Source organism: Lathamus discolor, chromosome Z, assembly GCF_037157495.1.
Source record: "Lathamus discolor isolate bLatDis1 chromosome Z, bLatDis1.hap1, whole genome shotgun sequence".
Classification (NCBI taxonomy): domain Eukaryota; kingdom Metazoa; phylum Chordata; class Aves; order Psittaciformes; family Psittacidae; genus Lathamus; species Lathamus discolor.
In genome coordinates this window covers 92,572,321-92,591,722 of record NC_088909.1, presented here as the reverse complement: position 1 = coordinate 92,591,722, position 19,402 = coordinate 92,572,321, and the positions used below count along the sequence as shown (strand labels likewise).

Below are 19,402 nucleotides of genomic sequence, written 5' to 3'. Positions count from 1 at the left end.
GCTGTCCCCAGTAGGCAACCTGGATCCAGTCACCTTGTTTTGGAGGTCATGTTTGGTATGGACACAAACCATTCCGAACATGGGCCACTACTCAGCTTCAGCAATGGAGAATGATACCCAGCTAATTCCCTGAAATAGATGCAGCCATTGTGAAAATGTTTCTGTGGAAGTGTGCCTACTCTGCATGCACCATGGCTGTGCCATCACCAGCAGTCTTACTCTGTCATTAATGGATAGGAAAAAGAGACAGCAATGCTTTCAGGGGGGTTTTTTATTGAACAATAATAATCATACAATTTTTTTAATCAACTAGCTTATTACATATACATTCAAGAACTTGTCATTTATGACACTATTGCAAAATAATAATAATGTATGCAAATATTTACTACATTCTTTAAATAATTCTCTTCAGTCTGCTGAAGGACCATGGGTTTGATCCTGCTCTCACTGAAATCAAGAAAAATTACTTTTGATAACAATAGATGAGAATCAATATGCTTGCTTGTAAATAGCCCAAGATAATGTTGCTCCCTCTCAGACCTAACCATTCAGTACACATTTAAATGTGGTATATGCTAGTTTAAGATTTTTGTTTATGTGTGTCCAGTTATCACTGTAAGAGAGCCTTCACTGATATGCTGACATTTGGGTGTCTACTACTGTCATCATTCTAGATCCCATTTCATGTGGGATCATTTCCCATGTGAAAGCAGCCTGCATCCACTAATGCTGGCTTTGAATCAGGATTCGGACTCTCTAAAGGCATTGGATTTTCTGTTGTTCATAGATTTAAAAGCAAGTTTTCAGATCCTGCACCAAACTTTGAGGTACTGCATGCTCCTTCTTTCACTGAATTCACTGTCAAAGCTCACACTGATTTCAAAGGAATACTCAATTCAAAACACATTTCCAATGAGAGTGCTCTGCACTCCTGAACTCAAGCAATCCAGCTCCACTCTAACACAGCTACATCAATTTCCCTTATCTGCTTTTTCCAGACATACTAGCAAACCCATCTCAGTGTATTTTTTTTGTTAAACAAATATATTGCCCAGTCTGGACTGAATGAGGGACTGTCAGTTCCTGCAACACTCTTAACATATATAAATTACTCTCCTGGCTGAAATGGGACCACTTGCTCATGCAAGTAAGAAACTAAGTACTATAGGCTGAGGTGGCACTAGTATCACTTAGTGAGGGTCCACGCCTTACCTACACTGAACCAGATGAGCTCCCTGTGAGTGGCAGATGGGCTGCAGCCAGCAATGAAGATGGAAATTACAAAGGTTCATTTGCTGGGCTCTGGCATTGGACCCATTGTTCCCCATGAAATGCAGACATCACCTTAACACACCATAGTAGCTACTTTACAGAAACATATATATTTAAATAATGCTAAACAGCTTGTTTCTTTTCAGATCCCCATCTACAAATTGTAGAATTTACCAAGCTGCTGCTTCTCTGTACAGAATTTAACTTTAGAAATCCGCCTAAATACAACATATAGCTGCAATGTCTTGGTTAAATTATTCACAATGTACAAACTTAAATGCTGGGTATTTTCTTACTGAAGAAAGATGTATTTATCTCTGAGGAATTGTCACCAAACTTCCAAAAACCAGAAAACGACTAATGACTAACACTGGTTTATTTAATTCACACTGTTGTGCTTCTGTGCTATTATTATTATTGTGATTCACGGGTGTTGTTTGCTATCCTGGGATTTGTTTATGTGAGTTTCTTTCACATTGGCTCCACACCAATATTTTCACTCACTCAAACTGTCCACTGAATTCAATGAGAGCTGTCCCTGCCTCAGGCTGCAAAAGTCAGCTGCTGGTATTATTTATATGAGGAGGGTTGAATTGTGTTGTTTTTTTTAATATTACTGTACATTCAGGAATCCACAATACATTTCTTTTCAAATACCTATCAAAACAAATATTAAAAATCATATACACTGTACAGTCTATTTTTAAGTAAACATTTTTCTCATGGAAACAGAATAACAATTGGCCTTCAGAGGTTACATTTTCATATGCTATACATCTACTTTGTTCTTAAAGTGTGTTGTTGCATATTCAATAATCTGTGAGAAATGCATTCACTTGAAAGTCTTATGAGTGTGAGTAAGTATCAGCGAGGATTTAGCCATTTCATTACCGGAGAGCGAATAGTTTTCTCCTTAACGAATTCCTCTTTTACAGAATTGCCATCCCCTGATGCCATGTCATTGTCTGAAAACATACAAACATAAAGGTAGATTTCATGAAAATGAGAGAATTAAAGTACTGTCCTACAGCAATGTCTCTGGTTTTGGGAACGCTTCAGAAAAAAATTAGTTGACAAATCTTGCAGGAATCTCCCTGAATGCCTCCAAGTGTCCAGCTGCAAAATTTCTGGCAAATTACGGCATAAGTCAGATGTGCTTTCCTGTAATTTAAGGATAAGGTGGGTGATTTGAGTTCAGTTTCCAGTCTCACTACAACACTCCAGTGTGACAAGGGACCAAGCATCACATCCTCAATAGCTACAGTAGTAAATTGAATATGCATGGAGCTATTCTCTGACTGAGGCCAGCTGGCATGGAATAGCCTGGTGCATGCCACTAAACTCTCTCACTCTCCAAAAAAGGGTAAAAGATATCCAGCTTGCCCACTGGAAGCGATCCCTGGCTGACACTGATTCCTGAGCTGTGGCTGAGGTTTTTTGGCACAGCTGGATAGACTGGAAAAAAGCATGCCAGCCGCTGCCCTACTGTTCAACCATGAAGGTGGTCAAATTGCAACATACAGGAACATGCTGCAGCAATGTTAAATTTAGTAGGGTGTATGTAGTCATAATGTCTTTATAAAACATAGGGGCCAGAAACCTGTTAGTTTAAAATTCAGAGGCATTCACAGCTGTTTTAATTCACTGAGGATCTGTCCTCAGTGCTGTAGCTACCTCTAACCCCTATTAAATGAAACTGCATGTGACTATCCCATGTAGTACTACCCACGGTGTCCCTGGTCTACATCCAGTGATGGACTTCTAGGGACAGAAATCAGTGTGAAACCTTTGCACTGGTAAAAAAATGGGGTCAGTATCTCACCCTGGCTGGGAGCAGACTAGTTGCTAAACACTGAGGCAGCAGAATGTTTGTGACCAAAGGCAAGAGGAGGACAGGGAAAGAGGAACTGATGAAAACAAGCCACTTTGGAAGATTTGGAATATAGGCTGGAACAGGAAATAAAAAGCAAGACAGAAATATTTTTTCTTGTGATTTCATCACTCGTGGTAACAAAAGCTGGAAAGGCAAAATAGCACAATAATACAGTAAAATACAAAAAGTTCATAACTGATGCATCTCACGAAGTTTTTTTCAAGATCATTTTAAATATGGCATGGTCATAAGCTGTAGAACTTTGCTTCTGTCCAACTAGATGGAGAGCAGGGGAAAGATAAACCAGGTATTAAGGCAGCAAACTCTAGATAGCTTACTCTAACAGGAGAAAATCAAAATAAAGCATACAAACTGCAGTTGAAGAAGAAATAAAATTTGAATACTTTGGGGTGAAATCCTAGTAAGTCTGATCCCAATAGGTCTATGATTAAATCTTTGATATTTATTTAACATATTTATATTGATTGATATTTTAAATTTAGAGTGAGCATTGTTCAGTTAAATATACCTCTGTATCGTCATATGGAGAATAAAATGGGAAGAAACTTTAATCCCAGCTTTAAAAAATTCTTTCCTGTTTTAAAAACTCTGCCGTTTTAATTCTGAAAAGTTCTGGTTTTAGGTTTCAGACATAATCTTACAGGTAAGAACTTATTCTAGAAATAATGTGATAAATTACTACAATAAAACATTTCATAAAACAGCCTACTGGCATCTGTAAATGTATAAAGCTCTGGGATGTTATTTTTACCATATATTAGCTAACAGTAATAAAACTTAGTGAAATCCTATTTTACACATAGCAGGTACATGCATCTCAAGTGACTAATGCAAACCCTGGCATAGCCTCCCATTGCACACAATGGGACGCCTTACTCTTAGCGCATGCAACAGCTGTGAAGTATTTTGCTCATGTTGGAGTTTCAGAATGTTTTTACCATGTGTCACAGCTTACCTAACTCCTTGCCTTATGTTAGGGGAGCTGCCAATAAGAAACATAAATGTACCTTGTGCTGTTAGCTGTTTGCACAGCTCCAGCAAGGTACGACTCACACGCAGCGTACACAGCATGGCAGTAAATCACGTACAAGGTGATTTCTGCTAAAACTAACTGCCCAACAAAGTCCTACCTGTGTGTGACACGATTTTTCGTCGATTTGGAGGCTTGGAAGCAGACAGTTGAAAAAACGGAAACTTCAGACACTTCCCAGTTACTCTGTCACAGATGCCAGAGGGACAGTTGCAGGTTTTCCTGCATTCCATGCCATAGGTACCGTAGGGACACTCTGGAAAAAAAGTAATATAGCAAAGCAGGCCTCAGTGATACAAGTTAGCTGCTGTCTTAGTAGTTTGTCTGATTATATCCTTAAAAGTGGAAAACCTTTGAGTGGAGATCAGCTAAACATTAATTGCAGGATTTCAGCAAGCCATCTGCTTATTACGAGTATTTTCCAGTTTTAACAAAACTTGACACGCGTTATATACAATTTATCTTCCTATAACTTACTTACAATGTGTTATTAGTAATCCTTCTGTGAAACACTTCTAATATTGAAACATAAATTAAAGGCAATATGAATATGTAAGTATATAGTCATAAACAATTTGGTTAAAGGATTAGCATTGGATTTAGAAAAGTAAACTTCAAAAAGTTCCTGAATTCACTGTTTGGGAATGATATTGTGTGACTTATATGACTATCATGATTTAGAGCAGCAATTTGTTGCTGGAATGGGCAGCTTGTGGCTGGGGCCGCTGCGTATCTGCTCAGTGGAGACTGCTGCCCAACCCTGAGGAGCTATCCAGCAAATGTACCTTCCTCCTGAAGACGCTCCTGGGGAAGAACCTTCCCCTATTCAATGGCTTCTCATACAGCAAAAGTCTGACTTCCCATGGCAGACAGCAAAGAGCTCACCTACATCTCCAGCTTGGAAAGTGAGTATGCAGTAAAGGGATCACTGGCACTAAGGCAGCTGCTGGTTATACTGCATCTGGTCACATACTGCCCCAGTTCAAACCTCCTGTCCCGGAGCAAGCTCATAGAAGAGCACCAAAGGGCAGCTGTCAGGATGGGACAAATGCTTTTTAAAAAATTCAGTCAGGTGCAGAGGATTTGCCCTGTCCCATAGCTGACACATATTCTGCTGGACCACATAACTTTGCAGAGGGTTTAAACCTGGGGTCACAGCCTTTGACTTCCTTTGCCTCGCTGTTGAACAGGGTATCTTGCCAGGACCATAGCTGAAGAGATGGGAACAAGGAAAATCCACCTCCAATGTCCTCTTTCCAAACCCCCAGACAAGAGATCATCACAAGAGAATTTTGGGATGTCCCAGGAGAAACATCCTTATGCCCAGGCTGTTCTTGCCAACGTGGGGTACAGGGTCACCTTAAATGGCAAGTCCTGGGGAGTTTCAAATTCAACTCCTGAGGGCAGATGCATGACCATTCAGGGCTGGACTAGGTTCCCACAAAACACTTGAGAGAAATAGACCATGGTAAGCAGAAATTATACCTCCTTTATCATGTTCTCCCCCATCTTCAGTTCTGGGACCTCCTCAGCCAGAAGTGGTTTCTGAGCATATAACCCCACAACAGGGTTATCCTTCTGAGATTGCCCAGTCTCCTTTTGAATCAGCACAAATATTTAGTTTTGCCATACAGCTATCTGAAAATCAGGCTAATGACCCAATATGAAATCAATATTTTACTACTCTCTGCATGTCCAGAGGTTGTGCTTTTATAAATGAAAATGCTGGAAAATTGACCAATTCCCTCATAGCAACTGCACAGTGAATTCCTCCAGCCTGGATCACCTCGCTGAGCTTCCCCAGACTCCCCTTTCCAAGTAAGGACACTCTGATCTGCTGTTTGTCCACATAAAACAAAAACAAAGCCTTGCCAAAGTGAAACAGGTTTTGTGTGCACAGTTCTCCCCGAGGGACAAACTGAAAGCACACACCACATGGAGCATCAATCTGCCTGCTGCAGGTGCTCAGCTGCTCAGCTCAGAGTGGTGGGATGCAGTGCTGTGCACAGCAACATGGAAACAAGTCTGAGACAAAGCAGGTGGCTCCATGTGGAATAATCTGTCATTGATGCTGCTCTTCAGATCTGATAAAACCAAGATCTGAGTCAATTTTGCTATTAGAAGGTTTTGTTCAGCAGAAGCAGCTCCTGGCGATCTAAGGGGGTGCAAGAGCAGGGTCTTTACTGTGACAGTTACACCTCAGGTTTAGAGCACATTCAGTAACAAAAGTGCAGAGCACCAGTAGTCCTTAGTCTGGTTTGGACAGTTATGGCATTGCTATTGATAGTAGTATGATTATTATATTATCAGTCTTGTAACACTAAAAGTGCTCAAAAAATTGCTCTGAAACTTACTCTGTTCATGCCTTACACATTTTAAAAATAAGAAATTGAAGAACAGAGAGTTCAGATCATTTTTTCACAACTTCAAAGTAAACAAGTTGCAGGCAACTGAAGACAATATAGCCATCCTGACCCTCTGAATTAGTACAAACATAAAAGTTATCAAAATGAGTGAGTGATATGGTATCACAGTGGATATAAAAAAATAATACTTGGCCTCATAATTTGCCTGATAAAATTCACATTCATACAGAAAGACATTGTACTATCTCAGACCTGACATGAAAAAATGAAAACGAATTGGAAATTACATCGATAATAGTTAGTGCAAATAAATATATGGGGAATACAAGCCTCAGATACGAATTCACAACTCTAAGTCAAGATACGGCTTTATTGAAAATAATGGGAGTTTTTCCACTGACTTGCTGGGAATAAGAAAAAAAATATTTTCCACAGAGCTTCCAAGATTCAGCTGCAGGGATTCAGATCTCATGTCTCTCAGTGTTTCTTTTTTCCCATTTGAAGTGTGCTATTGGAACGAAATTCCTATAAGGACACTGAAAACTATATAATCATCCAAAAGAACTGTTAGAAGAGTTATATACCTTGCACTGCAGTAACTTTTAATAAACTGAAGATCAGACAACTATCTCAGTCAAACACTTTTCTGGTGTGTGTACCAAAGATATGACATTTATATGCATAGATTTTAGTCCTTAGAAATAAAAGTAGTATTTTGGGTCTCACTCTCAAATATGCACATGAATTTGTTTTTAAATACCAATGTAAATAAGTGTGTGCTATATGTGAGTCAGCCTGAATGACTTTTGCAGCATCTGGTCCTAAGTCATTACTTTAACTGAGGCTATTAATACTCCTGATATTTAACTGCCAAGACATCTTCACTTTTAAGGAAGTTATTCAAAGGCATATCTGTATCTCCTTACTGAAGTGGTACATGAACACAGGAAAACTCACTGCATTTACATTTCACAAAACCTTTTTTTAAAATGATTTATTTTAAAAAAAATTCATCCTACTTCTCCTCTCCTTTTTGCATGGAGTGTGGATCGCTCTTAAATGAAAAATGCTATTCTAGTCTATGACTAAAGAAATCAGCATGCAGCATACCTGGAATAAGCTGAGAGCAGTGGCTGGCTGCTCATCTCTCAGTCAGCTCCTGTTCTGTTATTCCCATCTTTCAGGCAGGAAGGTCTCTGCCTCCCCTGACAGCATCCCTAGGGTAGCTGAGCACCTCAAAGGCAGGACTGAATTAAACAAAACAATGTTCCCAGGTGCTCAGGGGGTGCTATTATCTCCATCTCTCAGACCCCAGAGAGAATACCTGGTCCCTGGGCAGGCAGCCTGCAGTGCCCGAGGGAACCTCACCCCAGGGAGAGTGCAACAGGAGCAGGAACCCTGTGACAGGGTTGGACTTGCAGGATTAAAGTCTTTGCAATTTGTAGAAAGCCACACACCAAATCAGTGTAAGGATCAGGACTAGTGCCTGCATCTCCCAAGTCCCAGTCAAAAATCTCATTTCCAAGCACATCCCATCCATATTTCCTCACACATGTCCCCAGATCTAAACAATATTCTCACATTAAGAACCCTGTCCTCCTACATGTAACACCTGTATTTTACACATTCTTCTTGGATAAGGGTGAGCTGGAAAAATCCCGTTTTAGACCTTTCAAGCAGGAGGCAAGCTCTATATGTAGGTTGCTGTCAAATTGCCAAGGTGGGTGCATGCAAAGTGAATATTGTTACCTTTGCAGATACCAAATTCATCACCAAAGTCATCCTCCTCAGTGTAAAACTGGCACTTCAGCCCAGGACCACACTTGACACCATCCATACCCGAGACCGTACGATAGCAAGTCTCCCCCAGAGCAGCTGCACACACTCTGCAACAGCCACAGTCATCCAGCACCGTTCTCTTACAGCGCAAGGTACTTTTGCATGCGTTACTGTCACAGGGCTCAGGACAATCTACTGCGTATTTCGCACTCCAAGCAGTTCCAGCGTGCACGGGCATCAGGAGGAGTGTGAGAAACAGGAAGCCCTTCATGTCTTGCAGGGGTAAATGCTCAGTTCCAAAGAGCAGGCTTTAATGCTCAGCCTGCTGGTGCCTTGTGCCGAGGGAAGCAGCAGTACAGAATCCAAAGTGGTAGCTGCACACATCAGCCTACAAGTTTATGAGCTTTATACAGTGTGTTGCCCACATGCTGCACCGTCGTCAGCTTCCTCAATCCGGCAGCGCTGCTCCTGCCAGCCTCCCTTGTTTCAGTTTATGAAATCCAGGATGAAGGTTGGATTAGCACTCTGCTGCCATCCAGGAATTGAAAAGCCTGAGCTGATGTAATCTGTTATGTTTAGTTGGTTGTTTTGCATGAAGACTAAAAACTCTCTCACATCCGTCTCAAATGCTCAAGGACGTCTGCCAAAAGAAAAGAAAAAAAACCCACAACACACAACCAAAGAAAAAAGAAACCGAGTAGGGTGCATTACCTTCCTGCAGGACAGGGATCGCTCTGACACGGGGCACACTGCTGACAGGACAGCTCTGCCTCGCTAGCACAGCTCATTTGGCCAGAAGAAAATCCCACTGAATCATCTCCCTGCTGGAAGAATAATCTTTAAAAGAATAAATCTTTGCTATCCCCTTCGAGAGGATGTGGACAGTTACATTAAGGAACAAAGTGAGATTATGTAATTTAACAACCAAACTCAGATGCTTCGGTAGTGTTTTTCCTGCCTGCATTGAAACGGTAATTTTTAATCAGTATTTAGGAGGAGATGAATTAAACATTTCACTCAACAATTACTGCTAGAACTTAGAACAGGTCAGACAGAAAACAGCATTTTGTGGGGTCTTCCACAGGAAGTTCAGGAGAATGATCAATGAGCTGCCCTGACCTCACAACCAAAGGGGGAAATCCACATTCATCACCAGCACAGTCTGCACAGCCTCAACATAGATCCGGGGGAGATCATTCTCCTCCTCTTTACACCACTTCTATCTGATCAAACTCTGTGGGATGCCCTGATGTTGCTCTTCAATGACACTAGTGTAAATAAACAGAAAATAAGCCTCAATTTCCTCCATCCTCCTTTTAGATTTATTCATGCTGCTAGAGCCTTGACAAGAAACAGCAAACAACCAGAGTTCAGTGTAACAGATGAGCCACCAGAGAGATGGAAATTTCTGCTCTAAAGAAAGATCTACAGGAAAGGGAAAAAGAAGTAAAGCTAGCCATAAATAAATCTCTGCATGCCAAAAGTTGCTACCACTGAAGTTAGTGGGAATCAGATCAATCTAAACTTGTATGTTTTGACCAGCTTGCTATTTGGGAACCCTGTGTCTCGAGTGGGCTGAGTACACTGCCCACTCGGGCAATGTACGTACTCAGCCACTGAGTAGGCTGCCAAATAAAATGAAGGGCTATGCTGGAAATAGAAGAGAGCAGGAAAGCCTTTTCTTCATGAATGCAAATGTGAATCAAAAGATACAAAACAAAAAGCTGAACTCCTTTCTTGCAAAGAAGATGAGAAAACCAACATACAGTATATTGAATTTAGGTAGGTTGTTCATATAATTCTAGTATACACGGGCAGAAGAACCTGGAGAGGAGAGGAGACAAGACCTAATATGTTTAACATATGTCAAAGGTAGACTATACTTGGGCAAACATTTGCAGGCATCCATCTTATACACTATATAATTACTTAAAACACAGTTCTTCTAATCACAGTTGCCAGCTGGCAGATGTTTACATGCACTAGCTCATGCCTGTGTTCACATGTAATCTTGGACCAATCAGTGAATTTAAAATGTAAAAATTAGAGCATTACATTGAAGTCTTATGTAAACCAACAAAGTACTATTGGTAGCTGTGAAATTACAGCAATTAGTAGTAGTAAATAATTTTATCTTCAGAATCCAATGCAACTGTCCTCTGGGAGGTGAAAACCTCAAACACAGAAGTGAAGATTGCACCTGAAAACCAAGGAGGAACAAAAGTGCGAGGTTACAAAGAGCAGATAAATTAGAAATGGATGTGCTTACCGATGATGCCATCACAACTACAACATGGCAAAAGCCTGTTCAAAAACAAAGTGCAACACAACATCACAGCTCAGCAAAGTAATGTAAATCACTACCTGTTTCTGCTAGCATCAACTAAAACTGGCATTGCTTTATATTAATAGGACATGCTGTGGGCCTGAGAAGCCCACATAATCCCACTGGACAGTCCCCTCTGTGGGAGAGAAAGACTAACTTCAGTCAGAGGGCAAGGGAGCACAGCTAACGGTTGGAACAATTTCAGTTCCCTGGCCAAATCTGCTCACAAGCGTGGAACAGCCCGAAGAAGCAGGTTGCATGCTTAGTGCAGGAGACCTCGCAGGGCAGCAGTAATGAGCAGGAAGGCTCTCCCTTGAGTCTCTCCCTTAAGTCTTCCCTAAATTAGTTCACAAACTCTTACCTGCTTGCTCCCTCAGAGAAGATAACAGGGGAGTGTGCAGACCCACCCATACATGCACTTAGTGTTTATGCCTGGTAGTAACCACCAGCTGCTAAAATCGTGTTCTGTAAATATATTTAGGAAATGCTCTTTGTATAAAACACCAAAAGATCTGAAACGGCTGCATTTCATGTTTGGGTTTCTAGCAGGAAAAATGTCCTAGGGAGATGATAAATAAAAAAAAATTACAGACAGATGTGGTGAGGAAAAGAAATCGTAAAAGAAATCAGCACACTCCCCTAGCAACTCTCCAATATTATTTGGACTAAGATGGAAACTGTATTCTGTGCTTGAAGCTAGAAGCCAAAGTAAATTATTATGATGGATAAAAAAATACATGTAATGGAAGAAAACAATATGAAGAAATAGAGGTCTGTCTTATACATGAGTGACATGGAGAAAATAATGGTATTGCTACCTTTCACACTGTCTAACGATTAGGTTGTGAAATAAATCCAATATCACTCCCTCTAATTTTAATGTTTCTTTGTTGGTTTACCTGTTGAATCCATTAAGCTTTTCTTTGCAATGAACAGCATGATAATGCAAGGCCCTGAACTAAGTTCTCTCTTAAAATCGGTGCAATGGGAACTAAAAAAGCTTCCCTAGCTATCAACAGCAGAAAAGTTGGCACTATTATTTAACCTGTGGTATAAATATACTTTAAATGTGGAAGATTTTCTGGATCATATCAGAGCTAATTTTTCTTTCCCAAATTTACAGTATAAATTGTCTTGGTGCCAGTTTACATCATAATTACTTCACCATATATAATGTTTGGCATTTCTTATGGAAGCAGAAAAGGTTTCAGCCCTTAGGTTCAACACTACAGGGAACTGAGCAATCACTGCTTTAGCATCACTGAGCTGTGAAGTGTATTTCCAGCTGAATACTTCAGAGCACATTTTTTCTAGTTCTTTGGCAAATATCCAATTTCTCAATCAAAAGCAGCTTGGGAGGGGGGGAGTCTTGAGGTTGTATTTATGCCCTCTGAGAAGCTTGACCCCACTTGTTTGACCCCACAAGGTCCCCATGAAGTGACATACCTCATGATACATGATTAAACTGTGCTGGTAAACAAGTCTGTTTATTAGGCCAATACTGTAAGGCTTTGTTTGTTTTACTCTGAAAAACAGAGAGTAGTTCGCTTCAGTTCTTCTGAACTTAAGCATTCTGGCCACTGTTGTTATCCAGTCTTTTGAACACATAAAGGCTGTTAAGCAGGAAGCATTAATATCTCTTTAAACATAAGAAAAGGATTAATACATGACCCTTGTTGCTTATTTCCAAAAGGCAGTCCCTAAACTAAAAATATGTTACCGTACATTCCTGAATGATACAACCTTTTCCCAGGCTTCCTTTACAAAAAGCCATAAGCACAATGCTACAGGAGAAGCAAAGATTCAAAGGGAAACACCGAAAGGAAGCTGAGCTGCAAAGTCCAAAATGAAAAGCCAGAAATAGGAAGTAAAAGATAAGAATCAGGAAAGTGAGATAGCGGCAAGGACTCCCCTTTGTATGATTTCTTTTCTTGTATCTTTTCAATGAATTGCTAATTACTCTTTGTTTCAACTGTAACATGGCAGCTCACCCTCACTCTGGTAAAAATAGACGCTCTGGGACATTTCCTACTTGCTGAAGGCAAAGAGGTGTTTATGTGCTTTCTCCAGGCAGGCCAGGTGCTATGCAGAAAACTCAGTAAGCTGGCTACCTATTCAGACTGCATGAGCTACTATAGAAATGACTGGATATGGTGGGGGTATGTGCAGAAAGCTTCAGGAGCTACAACCACAGCTTATTTGGAGCATATGAAAAATATATTTGCCCATAAGTCCACATACAAATATGTGGCATGTCCAGCCTGGGAGCTGGAAGCCAGACTTGCTGCGCATGACTTCCACTGTTTCCTTCCTTAGACCTGTGGCCATACAAATGGAGCTGGGCACCTTTCAGGTCTGTGCTACTGAGTCCATGTGGCACACAGTCCAGCTCCTCATCAGGTTATGGTCAAGGCATGGCTCTGACTGAAGGATGCCTGCACAGTGTGGCTATTCCCAATGATTTTATAACCACTGCAATGATCTTTGTGGCAGAAATCACTGGCTTTCCCTCAATGAATTAATGAATTGAGTCAAATATTTCTGCTGTGCTCAGAGAACATATTCAGGACACAATATCACAGGAGTGGTGGAAAAGCTCTACTACATGACAACAGGGTTCAATTTTCTCCAAGGCATGCAAGTTTGGGTTTGTCAGACACAAAAAATAGGTAGTAGATATAAGTGGGGAAAAATGGAAAAAAATCGGTTATGACACTGTTATGCTGAGTCTTTTTCTACTACTTTCAAATCACCAGCTTTTCCAAAGGAAGAAAGAGTTTCAGTGTCCAAGACCCCTAATACCTGTATTAGGGAATTTGATAAGTGTACAAGAAAACTACTTGTTTTCTACTTCAAAAAAATTTACTTCTCTAAATACAATGCTAAACTTGACTGATCACTCACAGCCCAAACCAAAGCTCTGCCTCCACAAAACCCCACCTTATCAATAGTTTTGTCAGTAGCTGTTTCTTTGTTGAGATGTCTTGGTCCTAGGAATCTAAATCACCCTGACTAAACTGTATATCCACCTAGGAAAATAGGAAAATAAAGCCTTTCCACATAGAAAAACATCTTCACTGTTTTTCACAGTTACTGATTTTCAACCACTTTTGGGGGGGGGGGGGGGAAGAAAAAAAAGAAAAAAAAGACTCTTTCAGGAATGATCTTCAAAAATTCAGGGGTTTTATCCATAAAAATAGATGTGAACAATAGTTAGTTGCATGTTCTACTTTGGTCCCCAAGTGGATATATCATTCCCATACGCTATGCATCTTTAATGCTGAGATAATGTCAAAGATTTTTTTTCCCCCATTTGACGTAATAAACTGGTGTAGTAATACACACTCATTTTTTTATTGCCATGCAATCTCTAATATTGGTAGTTCTCTTCAGAACTAGAATGACACATATTACACTGTAATAGGTATTTCATTGGTTTTTGGGGACATACCAACACATCAGTTAATAGAATTACAAATATTGTGAATTTTATACTTTCCCTACCCAATGTGAATGGTAAATGTACTCTGACTCTATCAGTCTCTGATAATTAAACAACATTCCCATCTGAGAAAAGTTTTTTCTTGCTTCCTGTGCAGCATTTTAAAGTGCACTATTTGGTTTTCAAATCCTAGGTATAAATTCTAGAATCAAGTTTTTCAGGATTGTTTGGGACTATCCTCTTACTTGCAACTCAAGCTGATTTTGATCTTTGTTCTTTAAGAAAAAAGGTGACATTTCTATAGACACTCTGTACTGAAACCTGGTTTTGAAAACCCTGGTGTAATTAATCAATACTATTGTCTTACAACTCTTCTGCAAAAGTTTTAGCTATGCTTTATATATAGTTTAGGCTTGACTAAATAGCTATTTCCTGTAATGAATAACAAAGCTATTAAAAGCTCAGCTTTTGTACTCCATGGGTTGCTAATGAGAAAATCTGTGGTCATATGTGTGAAATGTTGAGGGTTTTGAGTTAGGGCTAGGTACCCTCATAAACTAATATTTCCATGTATTCTTTGCGATATTGCCAGGATAATAACCTTTCTATGAACTAATTCATGTAGATAAGCAAAATTATCAGATTTAAGTCAATCATCATTTTTCTTTAACAAGAAATGTCTCTCCCATATCTCTGTGTTCCAAATGGTCTTATTTTACCCATCTTTGAAGCATAAACACTTTCCAGAATAACTAGATGATCCAGAAAGGCCGTAAGAGGACTTCAGCATCTCCTAGGTAATAAAGCTTAGGGGAAGAGCCAGCCAAAGGCTGAAATCTGTAAGGATACCAATGGGACTATTAAAGAATTTTCCAAAGTATTATACACTTTACCTAGGATGAGTGGCTGTTTTATCCTGGCTTCTCTCTGCACGCAATCTCTCCAGCTCACCCTTAGCCCTCATTATGCTGTTTTATTCCATTGCTGACATTTTAATCTCTTTATTTAAAAGTTCTCTTTCTCTGATTTATATGCAGCTTTATACACAGACGCTTCACAAGTCTATGCTATGCACAAAACACACACTAAAAATAAGAGTGCATCTCTTCAGCCCACCTTCATTGCTTTCTCATGTTCACAGTCCTTACATTCTATCCATCCTGTCTACCCAGACTGACGTCTATTTGAGACTTTGGGCTAACTGGTGCAGAGTCTTCATACAACCACGGAATCACAAAACAGTTTGGGTTGGAAAGGACCTTAAAACTCATCCAGATTCAACCCCCTGCCATGGGCAGGGACACCTTCCTCTAGACCAGGTTGTTCAAAGCCGCATCCAACCTGGCCTTGAACAGTGCCAGGGACGGGGCAGCCACAGCTTCTCCGAGCAAGCAGTTCCATTGCCTCACCACCCTCACAGGAAAGAATTTCTTTCTAATATCTAACCTAAATCTCACCCTTTTCAGCTTAAAGCCATTCCCCCTTGTCTGGTCACTACAGGCCCTTGTAAAATGTCCCTTTCCAAATTTCCTGCGGGCCCCCTTTAGGTGCTGGAAGCCTCTCTAAGGTCTCCCCAGAGCCTTTTCTTCTCCAGGCTGAACAAGTCCAACACTCTTGGGCTTCCCTCAGAAGAGAGGTGCTGCAGCCCTCTGACGCTCAGAGGGCTCCTCTGAACTGCGGCCTCCTCTGGAATTGCTCCAAAAATATCCACATCTCTTTTGTGTTGGGGACCCCAGAGTTGGAAGCAGGACTGCAGGTGGGGTATCAAAAGCAGGGTAGAGGGGCAGGATCACCTCCTTCAACCTGCTGGTCACACTTCCTTTGATGAAGCCCAGGATACACTTGGCTTTCTGGGATTTAAGTGCACACTGCCAGGTCCTGTTTTGCTTCTTGATAATCAGCACCCTCAGGTCCTTTTCCTCAGGGTTGATATCAATCCATTCTTTGTCCAACCTGTGTTTGTGCTTGGGGTTCCTCCAGCCCAGGTGCAGGACCTTGCCTTTGGCCTTGTTGAACTTCATGAGGTTTGCACCAAACCTGTTGAGGTCCCTCTGGATAGCATCTCTTCCCTTTAGCATGTTGACCACAGCACACGGCTTTGTTTTGTCAGCAGTATGGGTTATGTTTCCCCTTTTCCCATCTCTTCTTCAAAAAGTCTTTTGACATTTTGTCTTCAAGCATTTTCATGCTATATGCCATCAGTAGCTACTTCAGTGGACAGGTTTGGACAGGATTTAAATCAATATCTTAGCTTCCATGAAAAAAGATACCAGTCAAGGTGTCGCAGAACAATGCACTTGGAGGTGACACAAATGGCACAGGTCCATTTGTGTCACCAGGGTGTCAATAGGATTTTCATGCACGCACATGCTTCCTACGTCTTTGTCCTTTGCCCTATCAGTCAATTGGCTGTATTTTCAAATACGTGAATACCCTTTTTTTATTTTCCTAGAGTACATATATTGTGGGTGAACACTGACCCTAACGACATAAATGCTTTGCCACTCATTTCAATGGTGCCAGGATTTCACATAGTACTTTCAATGTGTTATGATCTTCTTTTGGTTTCTTGTAAAGAAACCAAAACCAGTTCAAAGAGTTTTGTGTGTGTTTTTCACTCAAACAAAAGGAATGTTTGCAAACAAGTTCCAATTAGAAAGCAATGAAAAGTAACAGCTGCATATTGCCTGTGATGTTTGTGTTTCATCAAGTGATGAAACTGTCAAAAAAGCTTAGAATTATAAGTCTAAAACTAGACAAATTACAAGCCTAAAACCAGCCACTTTCCAATCTATTTTAGCTTGTATCTCATTATTTTTAACTTGCTTAATATACTGCTAAAAAAAGAGGTCATATAAATAAGAGGTGTTACCACAGAACACAACCTTTGTTTTGATTCAGAAATTTGATCATTTATACACGTTTATATCGTTTGGCATATTTGAGAGAATTAAATAAAATATGGTGAGTTGTATCGTTTTCTTATTTTATCCATAGATGAATCTTAATTATTTAATTAAAAAAAATGATGTTAATTCTAACTCATTTAATTAAATGATCAGAAGCTTCATACTTTAAGACAAATGCCCGAAAGAAACTTGAGTAAAACGTCCAAAGCTTCAGTATTTTCCCAAATTATTGATCTGACAGGTTGAGTATGTGATTTCTCCATCCTGGCATATTCTTCTTCTCTCTTGCTTAATCTTCTGAATTGTCATAGACTGACCATGGGGTATTTTGGGTTTCTTGTCCTGAGAAAATAAACTTTTTAAGCAAGCAGAATTTTTGAAATTGTTCACAATAAGATATACTGTCTTAGGTGATTTAATTAAAATCAGATAGCTACTGTTCAGCCCCCAACCCTATATTTTAATTGCCCCCCCTGCTGTATAATGTGTCTTCTTCACTGTGACAGGAGTTGGCCTATGATGTTATAGACTGTGAATGTTGGCCAGGTGCTAGGTATATCTTATCCTGCCTGTCAAGAAGCTGCAAGGGTAACCAAGAGGAAGATCTGCTACAGATGGTTGTTGACAGTAAGAATCAGCCCCCAAAATACCTCATGTGTTACATGACATATTCCTTCATGTGGATCCTGTGAGGCCAGTTGGGCCAGAATTTTGCAATATTATCTTCAGTTCTAGCTTTAGTAGCTTTTTCTGTTAATAAAAAGAAAAATGCTTTTCATTTTATAAAACATTGGTAGTAAAAAAAATAAGCCTGTTTTCTAGAACCAGCTTGGAAGGAAAGCATTTATTTTGTTTGTTTATTGCCTAAGATAAGTGCCTGAAACAGGACTCATGACCCACTGGCTGTGCCCATTGAAACCCACCAGAGCCACCAGTAGTGTTTGGCTAGGTAGATGAATACTGCCCAGGATGACCAAACTGGAACCAAGCATCATGAGAAGCAAAAAAAAAAAAAAACCCAGCTGGTAGAATAACAAACCTTTCTGAAAACCACTGTCCCAAATATATCAAAAATCGTGACACAAGTTTTGATACCAAAATGTGACTCTGACTTAGGTAACTGGGTGCAGAACAAAAAAGGGGACGGAAAGAGGCCTGAAAGACAAACACTTCAAATATCCCATTAGAAATTAGTCTGTGCCTTGTGTTATCACCACCTGTGCTGTTATCTTAGAATCATAGAATTATAGAATCGTAGTATGGTTTGGGTTGGAAAGGACCTCAAGATCAAGTTCCAACCCCCTGCCACGGGCAGAAACACCTTACACCAAACCATGTCACCCAAGGCTCTGTCCAACCTGGCCTTGAACACCACCAGGGATGGAGCACTCACAACCTCCCCGGGCAACCCATTCCAGTGCCTCACCACCCTAACAGGAAAGAATTTCCTCCTTATATCCAATCTAAACTTCCCCTGTTTAAGTTTGAACCCATTACCCCTTGTTCTGTCACTACAGTCCCTGATGAAAAGTGCCTCTCTGGATCCTTGTAGGCCCCCTTCAGATACTGGAAGGCTGCTATTAGGTCTCCACGCAGCCTTCTCTTCTCCAGGCTGAACAGCCCCAACTTTCTCAGCCTGTCTTCATACGGGAGGTGCTCCAGTCCCCTGATCATCCTCGTGGCCTCTTCTGGACTTGCTTCAACAGCTCCAAGTCCGTCTTATGTTGAGGACACCAGAATTGCACACAATACTCCAAGCGAGGTCTCACAAGAGCAGAGTAGAGGGGCAGGATCACCTCCATTGCTCCTTTTGATGCAGCCCAGGATACAGCTGGTTTCTGGGCTGTGAGCACACACTGAAGCAGGCTCATGTTAAGTTTTCCATTGATCAACACCCCCAAGTCCTTCTCCACAGGGGACTGCTCTGAATCACCTCCCCATCCAACTTGTAGCTGTGGCTGGGATTGCTCTGACCCAGGTGTAGGACCTTGTATTTGGCTTGCTTAAACTTCATAAGGTTGGCATCAGCCCACCTCACAAGCATGTCAAGGTCGCTCTGGATGGCATCCCTTCCCTCCGGCGTATCAACCAAACCACACAGCTTGGTGTCATCGCCAGACTTGCTGAGGGTGCACTCAATCCCACTGTCCATGTCACTGACAAAGATGTTGAACAAGACCGGTCCCAACACCGATCACTGAGGGGCACCACATTTTACTGATCTCCAGTTAGACATTGAGCAGTTGACCACAACTCTGTGTGTGTGACCATCCAGGCAATTCCTTATCCACGGGGTCGTCCATTCACCAAATCCACGTCTCTCCAGTCTCCAGGATGCCATGCAGCAATGTTGAATGTTTTGCACAAGTCCAGGTAGATGA

At 40.8% G+C, this 19,402-nt stretch overlaps 1 protein-coding gene across 2 annotated transcripts; it reads right to left on the bottom strand.

The window, feature by feature from the left end:
- Positions 1-267: 267 nt before the first annotated feature.
- Positions 268-9,071, bottom strand: ESM1 (endothelial cell specific molecule 1). Of its 2 annotated transcripts, XM_065661999.1 has the most exons (4): positions 8,315-9,071; positions 4,300-4,455; positions 2,167-2,240; positions 268-450 (listed from the first exon to the last, which is right to left on the bottom strand). In XM_065661999.1, exons 1-4 carry the CDS (start codon positions 8,613-8,615, stop codon positions 448-450), a joined length of 534 nt encoding a protein of 177 aa, XP_065518071.1. In that variant the 5' UTR covers positions 8,616-9,071; the 3' UTR covers positions 268-447. The 2 variants fall into 2 exon arrangements, with proteins under 2 accessions (XP_065518071.1, XP_065518070.1); XM_065661998.1 differs by having other exon boundaries at positions 268-2,240.
- Positions 9,072-19,402: the final 10,331 nt, after the last annotated feature.

Excerpts from the sequence above, each read along its gene's own strand:
- ESM1 (XM_065661998.1), bottom strand. The coding sequence starts at position 8,615 with ATGAAGGGCTTCCTGTTTCTCACACTCCTCCTGATGCCCGTGCACGCT. Across the intron at positions 4,456-8,314 it reads TGAATTTGGTATCTGCAAAG|AGTGTCCCTACGGTACCTAT; the intron begins GTAACAATATTC and ends CTTTTTTTCCAG. Across the intron at positions 2,241-4,299 it reads AAAAATCGTGTCACACACAG|ACAATGACATGGCATCAGGG; the intron begins GTAGGACTTTGT and ends GTATGTTTTCAG.